The 24,837-nt window shown below is 44.6% G+C and overlaps 1 protein-coding gene across 1 annotated transcript in view; it reads left to right on the top strand.

Moving 5' to 3' along the window:
• The window catches only part of LOC126176467 (probable tubulin polyglutamylase TTLL9), a 151,042-nt gene that overhangs the window by 53,637 nt on the left and 72,568 nt on the right, over positions 1–24,837 (top strand). The window contains exons 4-6 of the mRNA XM_049923624.1: positions 4,977–5,088; positions 10,281–10,421; positions 15,719–15,918. Of these exons, the coding sequence (XP_049779581.1) occupies positions 4,977–5,088; positions 10,281–10,421; positions 15,719–15,918 (453 nt within the window). The remainder of the gene's footprint in view (positions 1–4,976; positions 5,089–10,280; positions 10,422–15,718; positions 15,919–24,837) is intronic.

Genomic DNA, 24,837 nt, shown 5'->3' with positions numbered 1-24,837 from the left:
ACCCGAGTTTAAGTCTGTTTAGAGGAGCCATGTCGTGGTGATATAGAGAGTTTTGGGTTGTCTAGAAATTTTCTCTATGATCTTCCAGCTAACTGTAATATCTGTTTGCTAGACGGGGAGTGAAGCACATGGGGTGACCCAGAGTGTTTCAGAGATTATCTGCATTGTCTCCTTCCGCTGGACTTCCACTTCAGCTACGTTTGCATTTTCTCATCCAGATTGGCGAACAGTATTTAGCGACGCTGTAGAGAAGGGATATAAATAATCAATATTGTAGAATATTACACCAGTGTCATGCGTGTTTTCGTTCATAATGTATAAAATATTCTACTAATGACCGATGGAACAACTGATCAATGTATTAGATGCAAGCTTGTAAGATCTTGTAATAAGTAATGCTTCGTCTGCCCTAAACAGCAGCCGGCCGGTGTGGCCGAGCGGTTCTAGGCACTACAGTCTGGAACCGCGCGACCGCTACGGTCGCAGGTACGAATCCTGCCTCGGGCATTGATGTGTGTGATGCCCTTAGGTTAGTTAGATTTAAGTAGTTCTAAGTTCTAGGGTACTGATGACCTCAGAAGTTAAGTCTAATAGCGCTCAAAGCCATTTGAGCCATTTTGAACCCTAAACAGCTACGAATTGTAAACAGTGGTGAACTCTGACGGTGTTATGACTGTGTAATATTTTTCAAGGCAATGCTACCAACGTCAACGAATACACAGTTGTTTGATACCACGAGGGGCATTCTGTAAGTAATGCAACATATTTTGGTTCTCGGCAAATTCCAGTTGAAAAAAATGCGGAATTCGTTGTGGGCCATTGTGGAATATTTCCGCTTCAGTCGATTTAGTTTCTAGTTGTTTTCTATATACGAGGGCAGTTCAATAAGTAATGCAACACATTTTTTTTCTGAAACAGGGGTTGTTTTATTCAGCATTGGAATACACCAGGTTATTCCCCAATCTTTTAGCTACACAACACTATTTTTCAACGTAATCTACATTCAATGCTACGGCCTTACGCCACCTTGAAATGAGGGCCTGTATGCCTGCACGGTACCAGTCCACTGGTCGATGTCGGAGCCAACGTCGTACTGCACCAATAATTTCTTCATCATCCGCGTAGTGCCTCCCACGGATTGCGTTCTTCATTGGGCCAAACATATGGAAATCCGACGGTGCGAGATCGGGGCTGTAGGGTGCATGAGGAAGAACAGTCCACTGAAGTTTTGTGAGATCCTCTCGGGTGCGAAGACTTGTGTGAGGTCTTGCGTTGTCATGAAGAAGGAGAAGTTCGTTCAGGTTTTTGTGCCTACGAACACGCTGAAGTCGTTTCTTCAATTTCTGAAGAGTAGCACAATACGCCTCAGAGTTGATCGTTTGACCATGGGGAAGGACATCGAACAGAATAACCCCTTCAGCGTCCCAGAAGACTGTAACCATGACTTTACCGGCTGAGGGTATGGCTTTAAACTTTTTCTTGGTAGGGGAGTGGGTATGGCGCCACTCCATTGATTGCCGTTTTGTTTCAGGTTCGAAGTGATGAACCCATGTTTCATCGCCTGTAACAATCTTTGACAAGAAATTGTCACCCTCAGCCACATGACGAGCAAGCAATTCCGCACATATGGTTCTCCTTTGCTCTTTATGGTGTTCGGTTAGACAACGAGGGACCCAGCGGGAACAAACCTTTGAATATCCCAACTGGTGAACAATTGTGACAGCACTACCAACAGAGATGTCAAGTTGAGCACTGAGTTGTTTGATGGTGATCCGTCGATCATCTCGAACGAGTGTGTTCGCACGCTCCGCCATTGCAGGAGTCACAGCTGTGCACGGCCGGCCCGCACGCGGGAGATCAGACAGTCTTGCTTGACCTTGCGGCGATGATGACACACGCTTTGCCCAACGACTCACCGTGCTTTTGTCCACTGCCAGATCACTGTAGACATTCTGCAAGCGCCTATGAATATCTGAGATGCCCTGGTTTTCCGTCAAAAGAAACTCGATCACTGCCCGTTGTTTGCAACGCACATCCGTTACAGACGCCATTTTAACAGCTCCGTACAGCGCTGCCACCTGTCGGAAGTCAATGAAACTATACGAGACGAAGCGGGAATGTTTGAAAATATTCCACAAGAAATTTCCGGTTTTTTCAACCAAAATTGGCCGAGAAAAAAAATGTGTTGCATTACTTATTGAACTGCCCTCGTACATAAATGATCTTTTGTATAGGGTGGATAGCAATGTGCGGCTGTTTGCTGATGATGCTGTGGTGTACGGGAAGGTGTCGTCGTTGAGTGACTGTAGGAGGATACAAGATGACTTGGCCAGGATTTGTGACTGGTGTAAACAATGGCAGCTAACTCTAAATATAGAAAAATGTAAATTAATGCAGATGAATAGGAAAAAGAATCACGTAATGTTTGAATATTCCATCAGTAGTATAGCGCTTGACACAGTCACGTCGATTAAAGATTTGGGCGTAACATTGCAGAGCGATATGAAGTGGGACAAGCTTGTAATGTCAGTTGTGGGGAAGGCGGATAGTCGTCTTCGGTTCATTGGTAGAATTTTGGGAAGATGTGGTTCATCTATAAAGGAGGCCGCTTATAAAACACTAATACGACCTATTCCTGAGTACTGCTCGAGCGTTTGGGATCCCTATCAGGTCGATTGAGGGAGGACATAGAAGCAATTCAGAGGCGGGCTGTTTGATTTGTTACTGGTAGGTTTGATCACCATGCGAGTGTTACGGAAATGCTTCAGGAACTCGGGTGGGAGTCTCTGGAGGAAATGAGGCGTTCTTTTCGTGAATCGCTACTGAGGAAATTTAGAGAACCAGCATTTGAGGCTGACTGCAGTACAGTTTTACTCCCGCCAATTTATATTTCGCGGAAAGACCTCAAAGATAAGATAAGAGAGATTAGGGCTCATACAGAGGCATATAGGTAGTCATTTTTCCCTCGTTCTGTTTGGGAGTGGAAGAGGGAGAGAAGATGCTAGTTGTGGTACGAGATACCTTCCGCCATGCACCGTATGGTGGATTGCGGAGTATGTATGTAGATGTAGATGTAGTAGTAGTTCCGATAGGTGGCGGCGCTTTGCACAGTCTTCAAAATGGCATCTGTAACGGAGGTGCGTTCCAAGCAGAGAGCTGTCATTGAATTTCTTTTGACGGGAAACCATAGCATCTCAGATATTCAAAGGCGCCTGCACAGTATCTACGGAGCCCTGGCAGTGAACGAAAGCGCCGCGAATCGTTGGGCGATGCGCCTGTCATCATCGCAACAAGGGCGCCCAAACCTGTACGATCTCCCGCATTCCAGCCGGCCGCACACAGCTGTGACTCCTGCAGTGTTTGACTTCAGTGTGTTAGTCATCGCAAAAATGCGAACGAGCTTTTCCGTCTCCATGACAACACAAGCCCTCACACAAGTCTGCGCTGCTGGGAGGAGCTGACGAAACTTCATTCGACTGTTCGTCCGCGTCCACTCTACAGCTCTGATGTCGCACCTCCTGATTTCCATCTGTTTGGCCCGTCCGCCTTCTTAGCTGGGTGGTAACGTGCTTGACTCCCACGCACTGGGCCCGGGTTCGATTCCCGGCCGGTTGGTTGGTTGGTTGGTTGGGGGATGAGACCAAACAGCGAGGTTATCGGTCTCATAGGATTAGGGAAGGATGGGGAAGGAAGTCGGCCGTGCCCTTTCAAAGGAACCATCCTGGCATTTGCCTGGAGCGATTTAGAGAAATCACGGAAAACCTAAATCAGGATGGCCGGATGCGGGATTGAACCGTCGTGCTTCCGAATGCGAGTCCAGTGTGCTAACCATGCGCCACCTCGCTCGGTTTCCCGGCCGGTTTAAAGATTTTCTCCGCTCGGTGACTGGGTGTTGTGTTGTCCTCATTATCATTTCATCCTCATCATCGCCCGCAAGTCGCCCAATGTGGCGCCGACTGAAGTAAGACTTGCACTTGGCGGCCGAACCCGACTTAGACATCCTGGACAACAATGCCATACGATCATTTCATTTTATCTGTTTGGTCCAATGAAGGATGCACTTCTCGGGACGCAGTATGTGGATGATAGAGAGGTTAGTGATGGTAAAAGACGATGGCTGCGACGTCTCCCGTAGAGTGGTACCATGCGGGCGTAAAGGCCCTCCCAGTAAGTTGGCGTAAGGCAGTCGCGTTGAACGGAGATTGTGTTGCAAAAGAGAGTTTCGTAGCCAAAAGAGGGGGAATAATATTGTGTATTGAAATCCTAAATAAAATCAACCTGGCGGCCGGTGTGGCCGAGGGGTTCTTAAATACGTCCCCTAGCTCTACAAGAAAAGGGATTACGTCAATACTCTGGTGGTAACAACACTAAACGTGCCCACTGTCTGCCTACGGTTGCCGGTTCGAATGCTGCCTCGGGCATGGATGTGCGTGATGTCCTTAGGTTAGTTAGGTTTAAGTAGTTCTAAGTTCTAGGGGACTGATGACCTGAGATGTTAAGTCCCATAGTGCTCAGAGCCATTTTTAAAATCAACCTGCCTTCGGAAAAATGTGTTGCGTTACTTATTGGACGACACCGAGCGAGGTGGCGCAGTGGTTAGCACACAGGACTCGCATTCGGGAGGACGACGGTTCAATCCCGTCTCCGGCCATCCTGATTTAGGTTTTCCGTGATTTCCCTAAATCGCTTCAGGCAAATGCCGAGATGGTTCCTTTGAAAGGGCACGGCCGATTTCCTTCCCCATCCTTCCCTCACCCGAGCTTGCGCTCCGTCTCTAATGACCTTGTTGTCGACGGGACGTTAAACACTAATCTCCTCCTCCTTCTTATTGGACGACCGTCGTATTATCACGCAGCGCTTATTAGCTTATTATATGAGAAGGTGTTTAGGAGGTGACTGGCGTGACGTGCGCGCAGGCTGCAGCAGCTGCGGGAGTGGCTGCGGAACCGCGAGCCGGCGGAGGAAGACGGCGACAGCGGGGAGCAGGCGCGCGGCGGCACCACGCACATCGTGCAGCGCTACGTGCACCGGCCCTTCCTCGTCGCCGGCCGCAAGTTCGACCTGCGCATCTACGTGCTCGTCACCTCCGTGAGTCTCGCCAAAGTAGCGGCCGCCAGGCGCTACGGAGCCTACTGCAAACTTGCAGCTCGACACTGTGTCGAAAATTATCTAGCCAGGCAGAACAGTAGACACTCCGTTAAAAGAACACACTGATCACTGTGGAGCTAGTAGCAGGCGGCACGTGACCCTCCACTACAGACGTGTCATGCCAGTGAAGTGGTGTGCGGGGATTCTATGGAATCAGCGCAGTGTGCAGTTGCAAAACTACCGTAAGATATCGTAGACCGTCTTAAGTAAGCGTAGACTAAGACAGCTTTCCTAGCAGCTTTGTTCAGTTGAGGGGGGGGGGGGGGGGGGTAGGACGTCAAACGGGACGACTTGCAGCAGGAGAGACACCACAGGAATATTTAATTTCCACTGTCTATACTTTTAAAAATAAATTCATAAAACTTTGTCAGAATGACCAGAAAGGATTCAGGATTTACACTTATAGTGGTGGAAGTTCAAAAATATAAGAAAATAATTTATTTTTTTACATTTGTATTTCACCTTTCGTTCACTTACCATTGGCTGCATTTGTTCAAATGGTTCAAATGGCTCTGAGCACTATGGGACTTAACATCTAAGGTCATCAGTCCCCTAGAACTTAGAACTACTTAAACCTAACTAACCTAAGGACATCACACACATCCATGCCCGAGGCAGGATTCGAACCTGCGACCGTAGCGGTCGCGCAGCTCCAGGTTGAAGCGCCTAGAGCCGCTCGGTCGCTCCGACCACCGCTGCATTTGTTGCTATAAGTATAATTTTGTTCATAAGTAAGGGAGATACTTCGATGAATATTGCACAGAATACAAACCATACTTACAGTTGTATGAAACTCTAGAATTTTCCAAATATATTAAAAACTGTGGTAAAAATTGAGATAATTAACTATAAAATTTGAGTTTTTTCTAAACATGAAGTTTAAAATGTAACAGCACAGTCATTTTTTCATAAATTAAATAATTTCTAGAGTTTCATGCACCTGTAAGTATGGTTTGTATGCTGTGAAAAATTCATCGAAGACTCTCTCTTACTTATGAAGAAACGTGTACCTATAGCAACAAATGCAGCCAATAGAAGTGAAAAACTGATGAACTTTCAAATGTAAAAAAAAATATTGTTATTTTTTTGAACTTCAACTGCTATGATTGTGAATCCTGAATCCTTCCTGGTCATGCTGACAAAGTTTTATGAATTTATTCGTAAAAGTATAGACAGTGGAAATTAAAATGTCCTGTGGTGTCTCTCCTGCTCCAAGACGTCCCGAATGACGTCCTACCCCACTTAAGTTAGTTGGTTGGTTTGTTGGTTGAATCGGGAGGAGGGGACCAAATAGCGAGGTCACTGGTCTCATCGGAATAGAGAAGGATGGGGAAGGAACTCGGCTGTGCCCTTTCAAAGAAACCATCGCGTCATAGTACCCGCATTATCTGTAAGTTAGGTGTGTTGCATACCTGTCAGGCGTTAGCTCGTAACGAGCGCTTTCATTATGCACGCGATCAATGTCTTGCTGGATTCCGCTAGAAACATTCAAGTGGTGAACCATGTAGACACTCAGTGGGGTTATATAAATGACAGCATAACCTACGAACATTTTTCTTCTACATAATCATCCTCCTACCTGTAACTTAAAAATAAACAGTATTTATAGCAAACTTGAAATTGTCGATGTTTTAATTTAAGTTTTATACGAGAGCTGTTGACTTGTAACTTGCAACAGTGGGATGTTGTTGTAAACATTTGAAAAAGCTTTACGGGTTTATATATAGCTCTAGGAAACGCAGTTTCCTCAACAAAACGGTAAAATATTAAGGAAAACTACAAAACAAAAATGTATAAAACTTCACTTCAACACTTTGTCGAACTTATCTAAAACATGTTTTTGTTATTTCTAAACAACTTTCACAATTAGCAGTGACAACAAGAAACTCATGCCTTTGATTGTAATGAAGAACGTACAGTTGAGTACAAAATAACAATAATTATTCATATTTTTATGCAAACTGCACTTATATTAAAGGTAATTGCTTTGGTAGCATAAAAGCGCATAACTCACGCTATCAACTAATTTTTATTACTTCTAAAATGTAACGCCAACGCTCGTGCCGCAGTGGTAAAACCGGTTCCCCTTAGATCACCGAAGTTAAACGCTGTCGGGCTTGCCCAGCACTAGGATGGGTTACCGACCGGGTCTGCCGAGTGCAAGCGGGGGGCACTCGGCGTTTGCGAGGCCAATTGAGGAGCTACGGGGCTGAGAAGTAGCGGGACCGTTCACAAAAACTGACAACGGCCGCTAACCACATACCCCTCCGTATGAGCATTCGGTGACGTCTAAGAGCTGAGGATGACACGGCGGATGGTCCATACCGTTGGGCCTTCATGGCCTTTTCGGACGGTGTTTGTTCGTATACAGACAGTTAATCGTTCCCTGGAATCGAGAATCTAGACGCCTTTTACCTGTTATCCACATTCATGGTTCAAATGGTTCAAGTGGCTCTGAGCACCATGGGACTTACCATCTGAGGTCATCAGTCCCCTAGAACTTAGTGTTGTGACTTGGCAAGACAGCCAAGTCACTATGCGAGGATGCCGAAAGGCACGCGTTAAGCTCACGCAGACTGGCGTGAGGTCTGGAACATTACAAGTAATGAATATAGCAAATAAAGTACGTAGTTGATGTAATACTTAACTTTATTCCAAAATTGGTGAACATCGGTCTGACGGTACAGGCTTTATAAGATAACCAGCAAAAGATAAATGGCGCCTTGCTAGGTCGTAGCAAATGACGTAGCTGAAGGTATGCTAACTATCGTCTCGGCAAATGAGAGCGTATTTGTCAGTGTAGCTTCCCTAGCAAAGTCGGCTGTACAACTGGGGCGAGTGCTAGGACGTCCCTCTAGACCTGCCGTGTGGCGGCGCTCGGTCTGCAATCACTGACAGTGGCGACACGCGGGTCCGTCGTATACTAGCGGACCGCGGCCGATTTAAAGGCTACCACCTAGCAAGTGTGGTGTCTGGCGGTGACACCACACTTAGAAGAACATCACACACATCCATGCCCGAGGCAGGATTCGAACCTGCGACCGTAGCGGTCGCGCGGTTCCAGACGGAAGGGCCTAGAACCGCTCGGCCACACCAGCCAGCTATCCACATTGATATCGGCAAGAATTGTCCCCAGGAATTCCAAGACTTTCGCGAATGTTTCAATTTTAAGTTTGAAGTCAGATAACAGTTGAAAAAATGAAATATTTTTGTTGTATAGATACAAATTAAATAATTTAGGATATTTTCGTCTACTTGTACTGTGAAATCTTGTTCCTTTACAAATTTCATGACTCTAGGTCAACGAAAAGTACTCTATAGACTTTAATGAATTTGAGAGTATAAAAATAGGCCACATAAATGGCACCTTAGATCTTAGTATCTGACATAATTTTCAACTTGATCCCTGAGAAAAAGGGTTTTTAACAGTCGGGAAGACAGACACAGAGGACTGCGAAATGATCCTACAAGGATTCCGTTTATACCGATTGAGTTACGGAACCTAATGATTCTGTTTCAAATATGTTTGAGTAGCAACGATTGTGTTATCTAATTCTGCAAGCTTTACTTGAGATTTATGCACAAATTCTGTTAATATGTTTGTGCTCTCATCGGTAGGAACATCTCTAAATAAGCCAGTGACGTCAACGCCGCTAGTTTAGAAGTGGATGGGACCACTATGTCACTAATTTCATCAATAAAAGCTATGGAGTTCATGAGTCCACAACGTTGGATTGCGTGGTTTTCTCTGTAAGCGTCTTATCTACACAGAAGCGCCAAAGAAACCGGTATAGCGTCCGTATTCGAATACAGAGATATGTAAACAGGTAGAATAGGGCGCTGTGGTCGGCAACACCTATATAAGACGACAAATGTCTGGCGCAGTTGTTAGATCGGTTACTGCTGCTACGATGACAAGTTATCAAGATTTAAGTGAGTTTTAATGTGGTGTTGTACTCGGCGCATAAGCGATTGGACAAAACATCTCCGATGTAGCGATGAAGTGGGGGTTTTCCCATACGACCATTTCGCGAGTGTACCGTGAATATCAGGAAGCCGGTAAACATTAAATCTCAGACATCGCTGTGGCCGGAAAAAGATCCTGTAAGAACGGGACCTACGACGACTGAAGAGAATCGTTCAACTTGACAGAAGTGCAACCCTTCCGCAAATTGCTGCAGATTTCAGTGCTAGGCCATCAACAAGTGTCAGTGTGCGAACCATTCAATGAAGCATCATCGATATGGGGCTTTCGGAGCCGACGGCCCACTCGTGTACCCTTGATGACTGCACGACACAAAGCTTTAACACCGACATCGGACTGTTGATGACTGGAAACTTGTCGCCTGGTCGGACGAGTCTCGTTTCACATTGTATCGAGCGGGTGGACGTGTACAGATATTGAGACAACCTCATGAACCTACGGACCCTGCATGTCAGCAGGGGGCTGTTTAAGCTGGTAGAGGCTCTGTAATGATGTGGGGCGTGTGCAGTTGGAGTGGTACGGGACCCCTGATACGTCTAGGTACGACGCTGACAGGTGACACGTACGTAAGCATCCTGTCTGATCACCTGCATCCATTCATGTCCAGTGTGCATTCCGACGGAGTCGGGTAATTCCAGCAGGACAATGCGACACCCCACACGTCCATAATTGCTACAGAATGGCTCCAGGAACACCCTTCGGTGTTTAAACACTTCCGCTGGCCACCAAACTCCCCAGACATGAACATTATTGAGCAAATCGGTGATGCCTTAAAACGTGCTGTTCAGAAGAGATCACCACCCCCTCGTACTGTTACGGATTTATGGACAGCCCTGCAGGATTCATGTGTCAGTTCCTTCTAGCACTACTTCAGACAGTAGTAAAGTCCATGCCATGTCGTGTTGCGGCATTTCTGCATGCTCAAGGGGGCCCTATACGATATTAGGCAGGTGTACCAGTTCCTTTAGCTCTTCAGTGTAATTCTGTCACTAGTTATTGCTTAGCATTTAGCATTGAGTTATTGGCATGATTTTCAAACTACAAGCATTGTGCTGTCCCGCGGACTCTGACACTTCAGGTTAGTGACCGGTCTTTGTGTCCTGGAAGGCGTGACAATGTGGCAGTCATTTGGCTTTTGGTGTTGCAGTTCTGCCCGCTGAAGGTGTGGGTGGCTCGCGAGGGCTTCGCGCGAGTGTGCACGCACCAGTTCTCGCTGGAGCGCCTGGACGACAAGCTGGGACACCTCACCAACACCACGCTGCGCCTGCGCAACGACCCCAGCGACACGGTACAGGAGACACCGAAAACTGACTGAAGCAGCAAATACTGAAAGTAGGACGATTATGTACATAGTACTGCTAGAAAAAGTCAAACTGGAGAGTGGAAATGGTCAAAGACCTAAGTGTCAAATCTCACTTTTGTCAGGAGAGTCAAAGAACAATGTACGTATTTCCTTTTTACGTAGCTTATTTGTATCGAAAAAACTGAGAAAGTATTATGAAACCACAGAATTAGGCTGTCCACGTTGCGACTGTAAAAAATATTGAGACAAATGAGAAAATAAATAATTTATAAAGAACTTTCTAAGTGCCATACCATGAAATTGACATGTTCTACTCGTAAGTGCCAGTAAAAAAACTTATGTTTCAGGTGTCACATATACAGACTCACTACCCTTTATTTATAACACAAGCACAGAAATACAGGAGTATCATTTTAACTACTAGAAACGTAATCAACAAAAAATTTATCATGCCTTATAAATTTTTTACAAGAGAATTCATGAAACGCCCCTCCGCTTTGTCTTCTGTTTCTTACACAACTCTGTTCTTGGAATCAGATGTTGCAAAGTTGACTGGTGACATTTTTACGGCCTCCAATGAATTAAATAGCCAGTGCACTTGTCGCAGTGGCAACACCGGTCCCCGTCGAATCGCCGGAGTTAAGCGCTGTCGGGCTTGGTTAGCTCTTGGATGCGTGACCGTCTGGGTCAGTCGAGAGCTGTTGACAGTGTGGCTGCACATCCTTGTGAGGCCAACTGAGGAGCTACTTGACTGAGAAGTAGTGGCTCCAGCCACGAAAACTGACAACGACTGGGAGAGTGGTGTGCTGACCACGTGCCCCTCTATACCTGCATCCAGTGACGCCTATCGGCTGAGGATGACACTGCGGTACGTCGGTACCGTTTGGCCTTCTGAGGCCTGTTGGGACGGAGCCTAGTGTATCACATAACGCCGTTCAGTCACAGACTATTATTAATAGTGCAATATTCACTGAACCCAGTGAGCCCTTCCAATGGGTTAGTAGGTTCTCGGTGACTGGCCTTCGCCATCCACAACGCTCGTTCCTCACAAGCGACTATTAATCAAATTGCGTGCATGTGGAGTATCGTCTCAGTTGTGTGACTGGATTCGTGATTTCCTCTCAGAGAGGTCACAGTTCGTAGTAATGGACGGTAAATCATCGAGTAGAACAGAAGTGATATCTGGCGTTCCGCAAGGTAGTGTCATAGGCCCTCTGCTGTTCCTGATTTATGTAAATGATCTAGGTGATAATCTGAGCAGCCCCCTTAGATTGTTTGCTGATGATGCTGTACTTTAACCGCCTAGTAAAATCATCAGACGATCAATTTCATTTACAAATTGATCTAGTGAAAATTTCTGGATGGTGCGAAACGTGGCAACTGGTACTAAACAAAGAAAAGTGCGAGGTCATCCACATAGGTACTTAAAGAAATCCGATAAATTTTGGGCATACGATAAATCGCACAAATCTAAGGACTGTCAATTTAACTAAATACCAAGGAATTACAATTACGAGCGACTTAAATTGGAAAGACCACATAGATATTATTGTGGGGAAGGCGAAACAAAGACTGCGCCTTGTTGGCAGAACACTTAGAACATGCGACACACCCACTAAAGAGAGAGCCTATATTACACTTGTCCGTCCTCTGCTGGAATATTGCTGCGCGTTGTGGGATCCTTACCAGGTAGGATTGACGGGGCACATCGAAAAAGAGCAAAGAAGGGCAGCTCGTTTCATATTATCGCGCAATAGGGGTGAGAGTGTCACTGATAAGATACGCGAGTTGGGGTGGCAGTCACCGAAACAAAGGTGGTTTCCTTTGTGGCGAGATCTATTTACGAAATTTCAATCACAAACTTTCTCTTCCGAAGGCGAAAATATTTTTTTGGCACCCGTCTACGTAGGGAGAAATGATCATCATAATAAAATAAGAGAAATCAGAGCTCGAACTGAAAGATTTGTGTGTTCCTTTCTCCCACGCGCCATTAGAGAGTGGTAGAGAAGTAGTATGAAAATGGTTCGATGAACCCTCTGCCAGGCAAGTGTGAATTGCAGAGTAACCAGGTAGATGTAGAAACGATAATTTTGTAACTGCCAGGTAAGGCTGTTAAAGCCGAGAAAAAGTTTCACGAGTAAGTTAATTTGCAATTAAGAATTTTTGGCGTCATGCTGGTTCGTCAGCGAGTGTACCTAATAAACGGTAACAGTCCAGACCGCACAAATTTTATTGGTAAATGTGCTAGACAGTTATTTGTTAAGCAGATTGCAAAGCTTGGCTCTCATGCATTCTTTCCTGAAGACTTCGCACCGATTGAAATATTTATTTTCGCCAATGTCTTCCTTATCTCAAAATACTCTATCTAGGATCCTCTACTGTGTACAGGGGGAAAAGTATTTAAACCGACAAACTCTAGGAGGTTGTAGGGGACATCAAAACAAATGTATTTCCCTAATGTCATTTTTTCCTATGAGGAGTATTTAAACCGGTAGAGGAAGATTTCTCTGGCGGCAAATACATTAAACCAACAAACACTTTTCCATTTTTTTATGACCAAGAGACAACACATTAACACAACCCAATTTCAATTGCAGTAAATTTTCAAAAATGCCTCCATTGACACGTAAACAAAGGTTACAGCGTCGAATCGTGTTCTGTCTGACACGGGCAAAAACCCCAGGAGTATCCTGAATTGTTCCTGCTGCTGCTACTATCCGGGCAACCAGATCCTCTTCTGATGCAACAGGAGGTGTGTGAACAAGGTTGCGCATCTCGCCGCACACAAAATGTCCAGAGGTTACATATCTGGGGATCTAGCAGGCCATGGTACAGGACCACCTCTGCCAATCCACGTTTCTGGGAACCGTCGGTCCAGGAATCGACGCACACGACGACTGAAATGTGCCGGTGCCCCGTCATGTTGGACTCACATGCGTTGTCTTGTAGGGAGCGGGACGTCTTCCAGCAATTCTGGCAATCCTCTGGCGAGAAAATTGTAATAGTGCGTGCCATTTAATGGCCTAGGTAGCAGATACCGCCCAATTAAACAGTCCACAACCACACCGACCCACACATTAACGAAGAACCGCACTTGATGAGCGCTAGTAACTGTGGCATGTCGGTTATCCTCACTCCAAACATGCGAATTGTGCATGTTGAAGACTGCATCACGCCCGAACGTTGCTTCATCGTAAACAACACAGAGGATGGAAATGTAGGATGCATTTAACACTGTTCCAGGTACCACAGCGAAAACTGTGCTCTGGGTGGATAATCAACTGGTTCCAGGTTGTGGACACGCTGTAAGTGAAATGGACGTAACAATTGCTCTCGAAGATTGTTCTTACATTCGTCTCATTCGTCCCCATGTTACGTGCAATTGCACGAGTGCTGATTGAAGGATCCCGCTCCGCATGCTGCAAGACAGCTTCCTCAAATTGCAGCGTTCTTACCGTGCGACGGCGTCCCTGTCCAGGTAATCTGCTAAATGACCCGGTCTCACGCAGACGTTGGTACACAGTAGCAAAGTCGTATGATGCGGGATACGGCGATTAGGATATTGTTGTTGATAAACCCTATGTGCAGCTCGTCAGTTGTGGTGCTCTACGTAGTACGCATGAACCATGTCAGTGTACTCACTCCAGGTGTATCGCTCCATTAGTAAACAGAGACAATGCACTACTACACTGGTGGACAGCAGTTGCCTACAACTGAAGATCGTAATACGGCCTCTAACAACTAAAGAGCGTAATGCGGTCTCTACCGGTTTAAATAAACCTCATAGGAAAAAATGTCATTAGGGAAAAATATTTGTTTTGATGTCCCCTACAACCTTCGAGAGTTTGTCGGTTTAAATACAGGGCTATTACAAATGATTGAAGCGATTTCATATATTCACTCTAGCTCCATTCATTGACATATGGTCACGACACACTACAGATACGAAGAAAAACTCATAAAGTTTTGTTCGGCTGAAGCCGCACTTCAGGTTTCTGCCGCCAGAGCGCTCGAGAGCGCAGTGAGACAAAATGGCGACAGGAGCCGAGAAAGCGTATGTCGTGCTTGAAATGCACTCACATCAGTCAGTCATACCAGTGCAACGACACTTCAGGACGAAGTTCAACAAAGATCCACCAACTGCTAACTCCATTCGGCGATGGTATGCGCAGTTTAAAGCTTCTGGATGCCTCTGTAAGGGGAAATCAACGGGGCGGCCTGCAGCGAGCGAAGAAACGGTTGAATGCGTGCGGGCAAGTTTCACGCGTAGCCCGCGGAAGTCGACGAATAAAGCGAGCAGGGAGCTAAATGTACCAAAGCCGACGGTTTGGAAAATCTTACGGAAAAGGCTAAAGCAGAAGCCTTACCGTTTACAATTGCTACAAGCCCTGACACCCGATGACAAAGTCAAACGCTTTGAACTTTCGGCGCGGTTGCAACAGCTCATGGAAGAGGATGCGTTCAGTGCGAAACTTGTTTTCAGTGATGAAGCAACATTTTTTCTTAATGGTGAAGTGAACAGACACAATGTGCGAATCTGGGCGGTAGAGAATCCTCACGCATTCGTGCAGCAAATTCGCAATTCACCAAAAGTTAACGTGTTTTGTGCAATCTCACGGTTTAAAGTTTACGGCCCCCTTTTCTTCTGCTAAAAAAAACGTTACAGGACACGTGTATCTGGACATGCTGGAAAATTGGCTCATGCCACAACTGGAGACCGACAGCACCGACTTCATCTTTCAACAGGATGGTGCTCCACCGCACTTCCATCATGATGTTCGGCATTTCTTAAACAGGAGATTGGAAAACCGATGGATCGGTCGTGGTGGAGATCATGATCAGCAATTCATGTCATGGCCTCCACGCTCTCCCGACTTAACCCCATGCGATTTCTTTCTGTAGGGTTATGTGAAAGATTCAGTGTTTAAACCTCCTCTACCAAGAAACGTGCCAGAACTGCGAGCTCGCATCGACGATGCTTTCGAACTCATTGATGGGGACATGCTGCGCCGAGTGTGGGAGGAACTTGATTATCGGCTTGATGTCTGCCGAATCACTAAAGGGGCACATATCGAACATTTGTCAATGCCTAAAAAAACTTTTTGAGTTTTTGTATGTGTGTGCAAAGCATTGTGAAAATATCTCAAATAATAAAGTTATTGTAGAGCTGTGAAATCGCTTCAATCATTTGTAACAACCCTGTACTTTTCACCCTGTATACAATGTTGCCACTAGAGGCCGTTTGCCGGCTGGAGGCGCTATCCCTGGTGCGCTGTTTGCAGTTCGGCAGCAAGTGGCCGCTGATGGACCTGCGGCAGTGGGTGGAGTTGAACCACGGGAAGCTGGCCATCATGGGGCTGGTGCACGACGCGGGCCGCCTCGTGCTGACGGCGCTCACCGCCGCGCAGACCGCCGTCTCGCACGACCCCCACTGCTTCGAGCTCTACGGCTTCGACATCCTCATAGACGCCGACCTGCGCCTGTATGTCTCCTTCCACCCCACTCTCCCTAATGTCTCACCTGATGTATCCTTTCTTTGTACAGTGCGTCCCCATCTCGTAAGCATCGATGTAATGGCTCGCTTGCGAGCATTGCAGAACAGAAGTATCAATATTTATACACTTCGCTCTTACTTCTCTTGTGCCTTTGTCCCACATCGACGCAGGGATGCTTATTCACAGATCTGGCAAGGTTACAGGTTGCTAAATTCATTGTCTGAAAATTATTTCGAGCAGTTAGTTAAAGACCCCTCTCTAACAATACCACCACTTGCAAAGTAGGTTAGAAATCAGATTAATAATGTTGCTCACGTAGCATATTTTCGATTTATCGGGCAACATCAAAGTTATTGACTGTGGATGGTACCGTCAGAATGGAAATAATGAAGTCACTGTAAAAAAGTCATTAATTTTGGCACTTATCTTGAATGGATTCTCACGTAAATTTCGTCGAAGTTGTTATGGCTCATCTTGTTGATTCTTTGACTGCTAGAAGGTCCAGATCTGTATTTTAGCAGTATTTAAAGACCTAACAAATGCGTTTTTCAGGAAATTCTTAATGATCAAACAATCCCAGATCTGAACAATGGTATGGTAGAAATAATTTTTGACTTGGTGTTCACGATCCACATTTTTATTAAACTTCTTGTAAGTTCACATATACTTCTTCTTAACTGTCACATCATCAAGAAAACAGATATGTATCAATCTTCACATATTTAATTTCCACTTTAACCAAACACAAGGCTTGACCGTTCTTTTACAAAGCAAAATAACAACTTAACTTCTGCAAAGTGAAACAAAGACTGATATGTGCCCATTCGCGCCAAAACGGTTACAAGTAAGTCAATGATTATGACAGTCTCACAGAAATGAATACACACAAGAACCATATCACTGTAATATATCGATACATCGGAGTACCTATACATTAATAAAACCAAATGTGAATATTGTCACAAAAATATGTCTGTTACTTCGCAGAAAAGTAGTACGATATTACTGGTATCGAGAACTGGGGTTGGAGTTCCGTAATGGTCACGTAAATAAAGAACCATTATACCACGCGGTTGCTAAACTGTTCTGAAAACACACTTGACCTCTTAGCAACAAATAACTCAGAGCTAATAACAAGTATCAAAACAGATACAGGGATTAGTGAACACAGGGTTGTCGTAGCAAGACTGAATATTGTAATCCCCGAATCGTCCAAAACTAAACAAAAAGTATACCTATTCAAAACAGCAGATAAAAATTCACTTGACGCCTTCCTGAGAGACAATCTCCACTCCTTCTAAATTAACAACGTAAGTGTAGACCAATTGTGGCTTAAATTCAGTGAAATAGTATCGGCAGCAGTTGAGACGTTATACCACATAAATTAATAAATGACAGAGTTGATTCACATTGGCACACCAAACGGGTCAGAACAATGTTGCAGAAACAACGAAAAAAACATACCAAATTTAAAGGGACGCAGAATCTTCGAGATTGGCGATCTTTTACAGAAACTCAAACTTTAACGCAGACTTCAGTGTCAGATGCTTACAGTAGTTTCCACAACGAAACTTTGTCTCGAAACCTGGCAGAAAATCCAGAGAGATTCTTGGCTTATATGAAGTGTGCTAGCAGCAAGACACAATCAATGCCTTCTCTGCGCGATAGCAATGCAATTACTATAGACGACGGTGCTTCCGCCGGTCGGAGTGGCCGTGCGGTTCTAGGCGCTACAGTGTGGAGCCGAGCGACCGCTACGGTCGCAGGTTCGAATCCTGCCTCGGGCATGGATGTGTGTGATGTCCTTAGGTTAGTTAGGTTTAATTAGCTCTAAGTTCTAGGCGACTGATGACCATAGATGTTAAGCCGCATAGTGCTCAGAACCATTTGAACGCTGCTGCCAAAGCAGAGTTGCAAAATACAGCCTTCCGAAATGCCTTCACAAAGAAGACGAAGTAAATATTCCAGAATTCGAATCGAGAAGAGCTGCCAACATGATAACGCAGAAATAGATATCCTCGGAGTAGTGAAGCATCTTAATCACTTAATAAAAGAAAGTTTTCTGGTCCAGACTGTATACCAATTAGGTTCTGTTCAGATTAGGCTGATGCAATTGCTCCTTCCATAACACTTATATACAACCGTTCGCTCTGTGAAAGATCCGTACCCAAAGACTGGAAAGTTGCACAGGTCACACCAATATTCAAGAAAGGTCGTAGGAGTAATCCACTAAATTACAGGCACATATCATTAACGTCGATATGCAGCAGGATTTTGGAACATATATTGTGTTCGAACATTATGAATTATCTCGAAGAGAACGGTCTATTGACTCACAGTCAACACGGATTTAGAAAACATCGTTCTTGTGAAACACAACTAGCTCTTTACTCACACGAAGTGTTGAGCGCTATTAACAAGGGATTTCAAATATATTCCGTATTTCTAGATTTCCAAACGGCTTTTGACACTGTACCACACAAGCGGCTTGTAGTGAAATAGAGTGCTTATGGAATATCGTCTCAGTTATGTGACTGGATTTGCGACTTACTGTCAGAGAGGTCACAGTTCGTAGTACTGACGGAAAGTCATAGAGTAAAACGGAAGTGATTTCTGGCGTTCCCCAAGGTAGTATTATAGGCCCTTTGCTGTTCCTTATCTGTATAAACGATTTAGAAGACAATCTGAGCAGCCGTCTTACGTTGTTTGCAGATGATGATGTCGTTTATCGACCAGTAAAGTCTTCAGAAGATCAAAAAAAAATTGGAAAACGGTTTAGAAAAGATATCTGTATGGTGCAAAAATTCGCGCAGTTTACAGTAAATGACGAAAAGTGTGAAGTCATCCACATGGTGCTAAAAGGAAACCGTTAAACTAAGGTTTGTACGATAAATCAGTCAATTCTAAAGGCCGTAATTTCAACTTTATCTAAGAATTACAATTTCGAACAACTTAAATTGGAAGGGACACATAAAAAAATGTTGTGGGGAAGGCTAACTAAAGACTGCGTTTTATTGGCAGGACACTTAGGAACAGATCTATTAAAGAGACTGCCTAAACTACGTTTGTCCGTCCTCTTCTAGAATACTGGTGCGCGGAGTGGGATTCTTACCAGGTAGAATTGCCGTAGTACATCGAGAAAGTTCAAAGAAGGGCAGCACCTTTTGTATTATCGTGAAATAGATGAGAGAGTGTTATTGAAATGATGCAGGATTTGAGGTGGACATCGTTACTACAAAGGCGTTTTTCGTTGATGCAGAATCTTTTCAAGAATTTCAGTCATTAATTTCCTCCTCCGAAAATGAAAATATTTTTTGATGCCGATCTACATAGGGAAAACGATTATCATAATAAAATAAGGGAAATCAGAGCTCGCACGGGAAGATACAGTTGTTCGTTTTTTCCGCGTGCTATACGAGATTCGAATAATAGAATACTACTGTAAAGGTGGTTCAATGAACCTTTTGCCAGGCACTTATATGTGATTTATAGAGTATTCATGTAGATGTAGATGTAGACTTTCAGAGGTGCCCAGGTGCCCTTCCTGTCCCCATTCCGTTACCCCCCGTACGAAATATGTGTACTCTAACCGTCTGCGAGTAGCGTTATTCGTGCGAAAATGAACGGAAGTTTCCAAAATGTTTGCGAATCGTGTAACTGAGGCGGGAGTAGGGTACCAGCCCAGCTTTCACATGGTGGGATATGGAAAACCGCCTAAAATCCACATCCATATCGGCCAGTACACCGATCCTCGTCGGTAATAGGCCGGGCGTATTCGAACCACCTGTCCATTTCCCCATCCAAGAAGCGGTGCCTTAACACGCATGGCTATCTTCTTCTTCTTGTTTTACGGCCTCTGTAGTACCACGGGTAGCCCCTTCGTGGACTGCATTTTCCTCTTCTTCTCCCAGAACCTCTTCATTCTCTCTCTTCTTCTCTCCCGCTCTTCTTCCGAGATCTTAAGTGTCCTTTTCTCCTGTCGGCTCCACTGGTGACACACTAATCTTTTGCTGTATTCTTCTCTGCCGTTAATCTCCGAGACATTGGTCGGTGTATATTTGTTCCTCCAATTTTTCTTTCCTTCGACCTTGATCCCCAATTCCAACCAGTCCTTCCGAAGTTCAACGACCCACTTGGTTCCTGTCTTTCCCCTTGTCCTCCCTGTTGTTTCCCGCACTCTCTTCGTCATTCTGTCCATACTCATCCTAACTATATGTCCAGCAAACCTTGCCCTTTTGAGTCTGATTTCCTCGCATATTGTTCGCATGTTCCGCTACAATTCTTCCCTAGGTCTTCGCATCCACCTCTTTCCACCTCTTTTGTGACCCAGTATTTTTCGCAGTACGATATTTTTCTCTCTTATTTCTCTAGTTGTTCTTCCCCATTTCTTCCTAGTGTCATCGTCTCAGCAGCATATAATACTGCATTCCCCACCGCTGTCTTGTAGTGGCTTATCTTTGCTTTTGTGGATATATTCTTTTTATTGTATATCTCTCTCGTCATACAGACAGCTGACCTCATCTTCTTTATCCTCTCTGTTATTCCCTCCTTGCTCCTGTTCCTTCCTGTTATAAATTCTTCCAGGTATTTAAATTCGTCCACCATTTGCGCAGTGCCTTCCGGTGTTTCCCAGTCTGCAGTGGTATTTAATGTCTTTGTCTTGTTATAGGCGATCCTCAGTCCCACCTTTCAGGCTATCTTACTTAAGTTGTCGAGTTGTCTCTTTGCATCTTCTTACGTCTCACTTACAATTGATATGTCGTCTGCAAAGGCCGGTCGGGGTGGCCGAGCGGTTCTAGGCGCTACAGTCTGGAACCGCGCGACCGCTACGGTCGCAGGTTCGAATCCTGCCTCGGGCATGGATGTGTGTGATGTAGGTTAGTTAGGTTTAAGTAGTTCTAAGTTCTAGGGGACTGATGACCTTAGAAGTTAAGTCACATAGTGCTCAAAGCCATTTGAATCGTCTGCAAAGGCTAGGCAGTCCATTTGAGCCCTGTTGTCCTTTTTGTCCCCCACATGGGCTTTGGTATTCCCATTTCCTCGTTTATTGCTCCCCACTGCCTGATCCCTTCGTCCAGTGCTATATTGAACAACAATAGTGACAATCCATCTCCCTGTTTAACACCAGTCTTAATCTCAAATTCTTCTGACAGTGCTCCTCTGAATCTCACCCTTGCTTTTGTGCCTGTCAGAACTTCTTTTATGAGTTCTTGTGTAGTTCCATTCAGTCCTCTGTTCTTCAGGATCCTAACAAGACTCTGTCTGTCGATGGAGTCATATGCCTTTGTGAAGTCCACGAAGGTTATTACAGTCTTTTTGTTTTTTGAGGCCCTATGTTCTATCAGTTGCTTCAGGATAAATATCTGTTCTATACAGCCTCTTCCCTTCCTGAATCCCGCTTGGTAGTCGCCAATTGTACTTTTTACCTGTTCTTCTACACTCTTGAGCAATAGTTTCGACAGCACCTTGTATCCGACCTCTAGTAGCGATATTCCTCTATAGTTATTTGCATCTCTCTTGTCCCTCTTCTTATGTACTGATACTACAATTGCATTCTTCCATCCTTCCGGCAACTTCTTTGTTCTCCAGATCTGGTCGATTATAGTGGTCATGTTGTCTATTGCTTTGTTGCCTCCCCACTTTATCATCTCGGCTGCTATACCATCTTCTTCAGTTGCCTTATTATTCTTTATATTGCTTATGGCATGTGCGACTTCATCCCTGGTCGGAGGGCGTGGCTCTCTCTCTTCTGTGTCAGTCCCCAGTTCCAGCTCGTCTTCAGGTGGTTCACAGTTCAGCAGGTCGTGAAAGTACCCTGCAAAATTCCGACAGTTCTCCTTCCCACTAACAGTCAGCTCCCCTTTCTTATCTCTTATAAACAGTTCTCTACCCTTGTGTCCAATCAGACTCTTTTTGAATTTTCTGAAAAAGTGTTTGCTGTCGTTTTCCCTGAAGTTGGTCTCAATCTCGTCCAGTTCCTGCTTCATCTTCTGTCTTCTGGTCCATCTTATTCTTCGGACCGCTTCCTTCCTTGCTCCTAAGAAATCTTTCCATTTTTCCGGGTCCTTCTTGCTGCTCCAGTCTCTACAGGCTTTCCTGCGAGTCTCTACCGCTTCCTCACATTCCTTGTTCCACCACCGGTGCTTCCGTTTCTTTTCTTCCTTTCCCCATAGTTCAGCCTGTTTCGCCATATTTCGCTTCATGTCGTCTCATTCATTGAATGATTCAATTCCTTCCTCATATCTGGATCGATTGTATCTTAATTTGTCTCTGTCTACCTTTATGTTTTCTGTTCTTCTATTCGTCTGTGGCAGTCTGTACCTGTTTGGAATCCGGGTGGGTTCTCAATTTTTTTACACTAACCTGCGCTTTTCGTTTTTCTGAATATAATTAGCGTTACTGCCAAGGATTATGCGATCATGGTACAATGTTCGTCTCCCAACACTGATACTGTGTTCAAAAACGGCAGGGCCGTAGTTCACACAGATCGCATCGTCCAAGATTGGTTTCGTGAGTACAAGGATGAATTGCCACACTCCCTTCACCATCAAGGTCACTAGATCTCATTATTATTGAGCCTCTGTGATCTACTTTGAGGGAAAGGGTGCATGATCGCTTTCCACTAACATCATTGTGACGTGAACTTGCCAGTATTTTGCAGGGAGAATGGTATAAGATTCCCTTCAAAACCACACGGGACATGTATTTATCCATTATGAGAAGACTGGAAGCTGTTTGAATGCCAGTTAGTTTCCTATATCCTGTTACTCAAGGTAGTGTGTAGTGTTTTTCGGTGTGTCCATATTCTTTCCCAACCCCTCTACTACCTTTACACAAGTCGAGCATAATGAGACGAGGTACTGGCAGAAGTAAAGTTGTGAGGACGGGGCGTGAGTCGTGCTTGGGTAGCTCAGTTGGTAGAGCACTTGCCCGCGAAAGGCAAAGGTCCCGATTTCGAGTGTCGGTCCGGCACACAGTTTTAATCTGCCAGGAAGTTTCATATCAGCGCACACTCCGCTGCAGAGTGAAAATTTCATTCTAGAAACATCCCCCAGGCTGTGGCTAAGCCGTGTCTCCGCAATATCCTTTCTTTCAAGAGTGCTAGTTCTGCAAGGTTCGCAGGAGAGCTTCTGTAAAGTTTGGAAGGTAGGACACGAGGTACTGGCGGAACTAAAGCTGTGAGGACGGGGCGTGAGTCGTGCTTGGGTAGCTCAGTTGGTAGAGCACTTGCCCGCGAAAGGCAAAGGTCCCGAGTTAGTCTCGGTCCGGCACACAGTTTTAATCTACCAGGAAGTTTCATATCAGCGCACACTCCGCTGCAGAGTGAAATTTTCATTCTAGAAACATCCCCCAGGCTGTGGCTAAGCCATATCTCCGCAATATCCTTTCTTTCAGGAGTGCTAGTTCTGCAAGGTTTGCAGGAGAGCTTCTGTAAAGTTTGGAAGCTAGGAGACGAGGTACTGGCGGAACTAAAGCTGTGAGGATGGGGCGTGAGTCGTGCTTGGGTAGCTCAGTTGGCAGAGCACTTGCCCGCGAAAGGCAAAGGTCCCGAGTTCGAGTCTCGGTCCGGCACACAGTTTTAATCTGCCAGGAAGTTTCAATATTTATCCTGTTACACGTGTTTTACTATTTTTTCTAGTTTCTAATGAAAGCGCAGTGTCATAAAACGTATATTATAGAAAAATTCGAGGTAACAAATGCAGTGCACAGCCCCCTCCCTCCCCAAAGAAAACGAGATTAATTTCCTACCCGTATGTAATAAAAAAATAATCAAAAATATTACGTTGGCCTGTTTCGTAGTTCTTTATCATTATATCACTTTGTTCACAAATCTCCAGACGATATCAGGAAGATTTAGTTTGCTTAACATTTTAAAGAGAGATACGCAATATTATATATTTTTTTCTTATATATCCAGTTTATTTTAAGGAAATGAAATGTGTAAGCAGGCATCCGATGAAAACCTATAGTCTCTACAATGAGGACTTGGAGGGAAAACAGAGATCTGAAGTTCGCTGGAAAACGTAGCTTACAGTCAGATAAGTTGAACAATCCCTAATCTTAGCTCTGTGCACCGGCTTTAAAGTTGGAGCGTTAACTTCATGTTATTGTAATGGCTCACAGTCGCTCGTTGTTTCCCAGAACATTTTCTGTTTGTATTCCGCTGTCCGTGCTTACTTTACACTGTCCAGAGTAAAATGTTTCTACGTTGGCTTAGAGCTCTAGCTAATATTCGTGTGAATCCTATCTCCTTCAATCCTTTTTTGAGTGCTTTAAAAATTAACGTCGTTGTTGAAAAATCTTAGTTCTTGTTAAGTGAAAGCTAAGCAGAATAACTAGCTGGAAAGAACATAAAGTGAAATTTGTAAATTTCGTAATAATAACTAATTTGCTATCTTTCTTTTTTGGTCTGGCTTAGTTCTTTCTTGTAAGATGTATGACATTTCACAATGCATACTCTTATTGCACGACAATCATTTTGCTCTCCTTTTTGATATTTAGAATTAATAGCACAGCATCTGGTTAACTATGCTAATTTAAGACACATTGGTAACATAAACAATTCTGCCATCAACCAGTAAATGACGAAATTTTGTTCTACGTGCTATATGTGTTTTATATATCCGAGTGACGTATAACGGATGCAAAAACAATGTAATCATTGTATACTCTGTAATGGGACGCTTCTGGGTATTCTGACAAGTCATTGTTTTCATTTTATGCTCAATAATTCGACGATTATACCAGGTGCCTTCTTCAGATGCGTTACGTGTACTCGCTGCCTGGGCTCCAAACAGACTGGGGCATATTGTTGGTCTGACGCTGCTATTTAAAACTGAGTTCGATTCCCGACACCCACTATGCCCTTTGTTTCTGAGAGCCGGTACTGATACTACACTACTGGC

The sequence above is a fragment of the Schistocerca cancellata genome, chromosome 3 (genome assembly GCF_023864275.1).
Source record: "Schistocerca cancellata isolate TAMUIC-IGC-003103 chromosome 3, iqSchCanc2.1, whole genome shotgun sequence".
Lineage (NCBI taxonomy): Eukaryota > Metazoa > Arthropoda > Insecta > Orthoptera > Acrididae > Schistocerca > Schistocerca cancellata.
The sequence above is the reverse complement of the archived record's forward strand: the minus strand, read 5'-3'. Positions and strand labels throughout refer to the sequence as shown.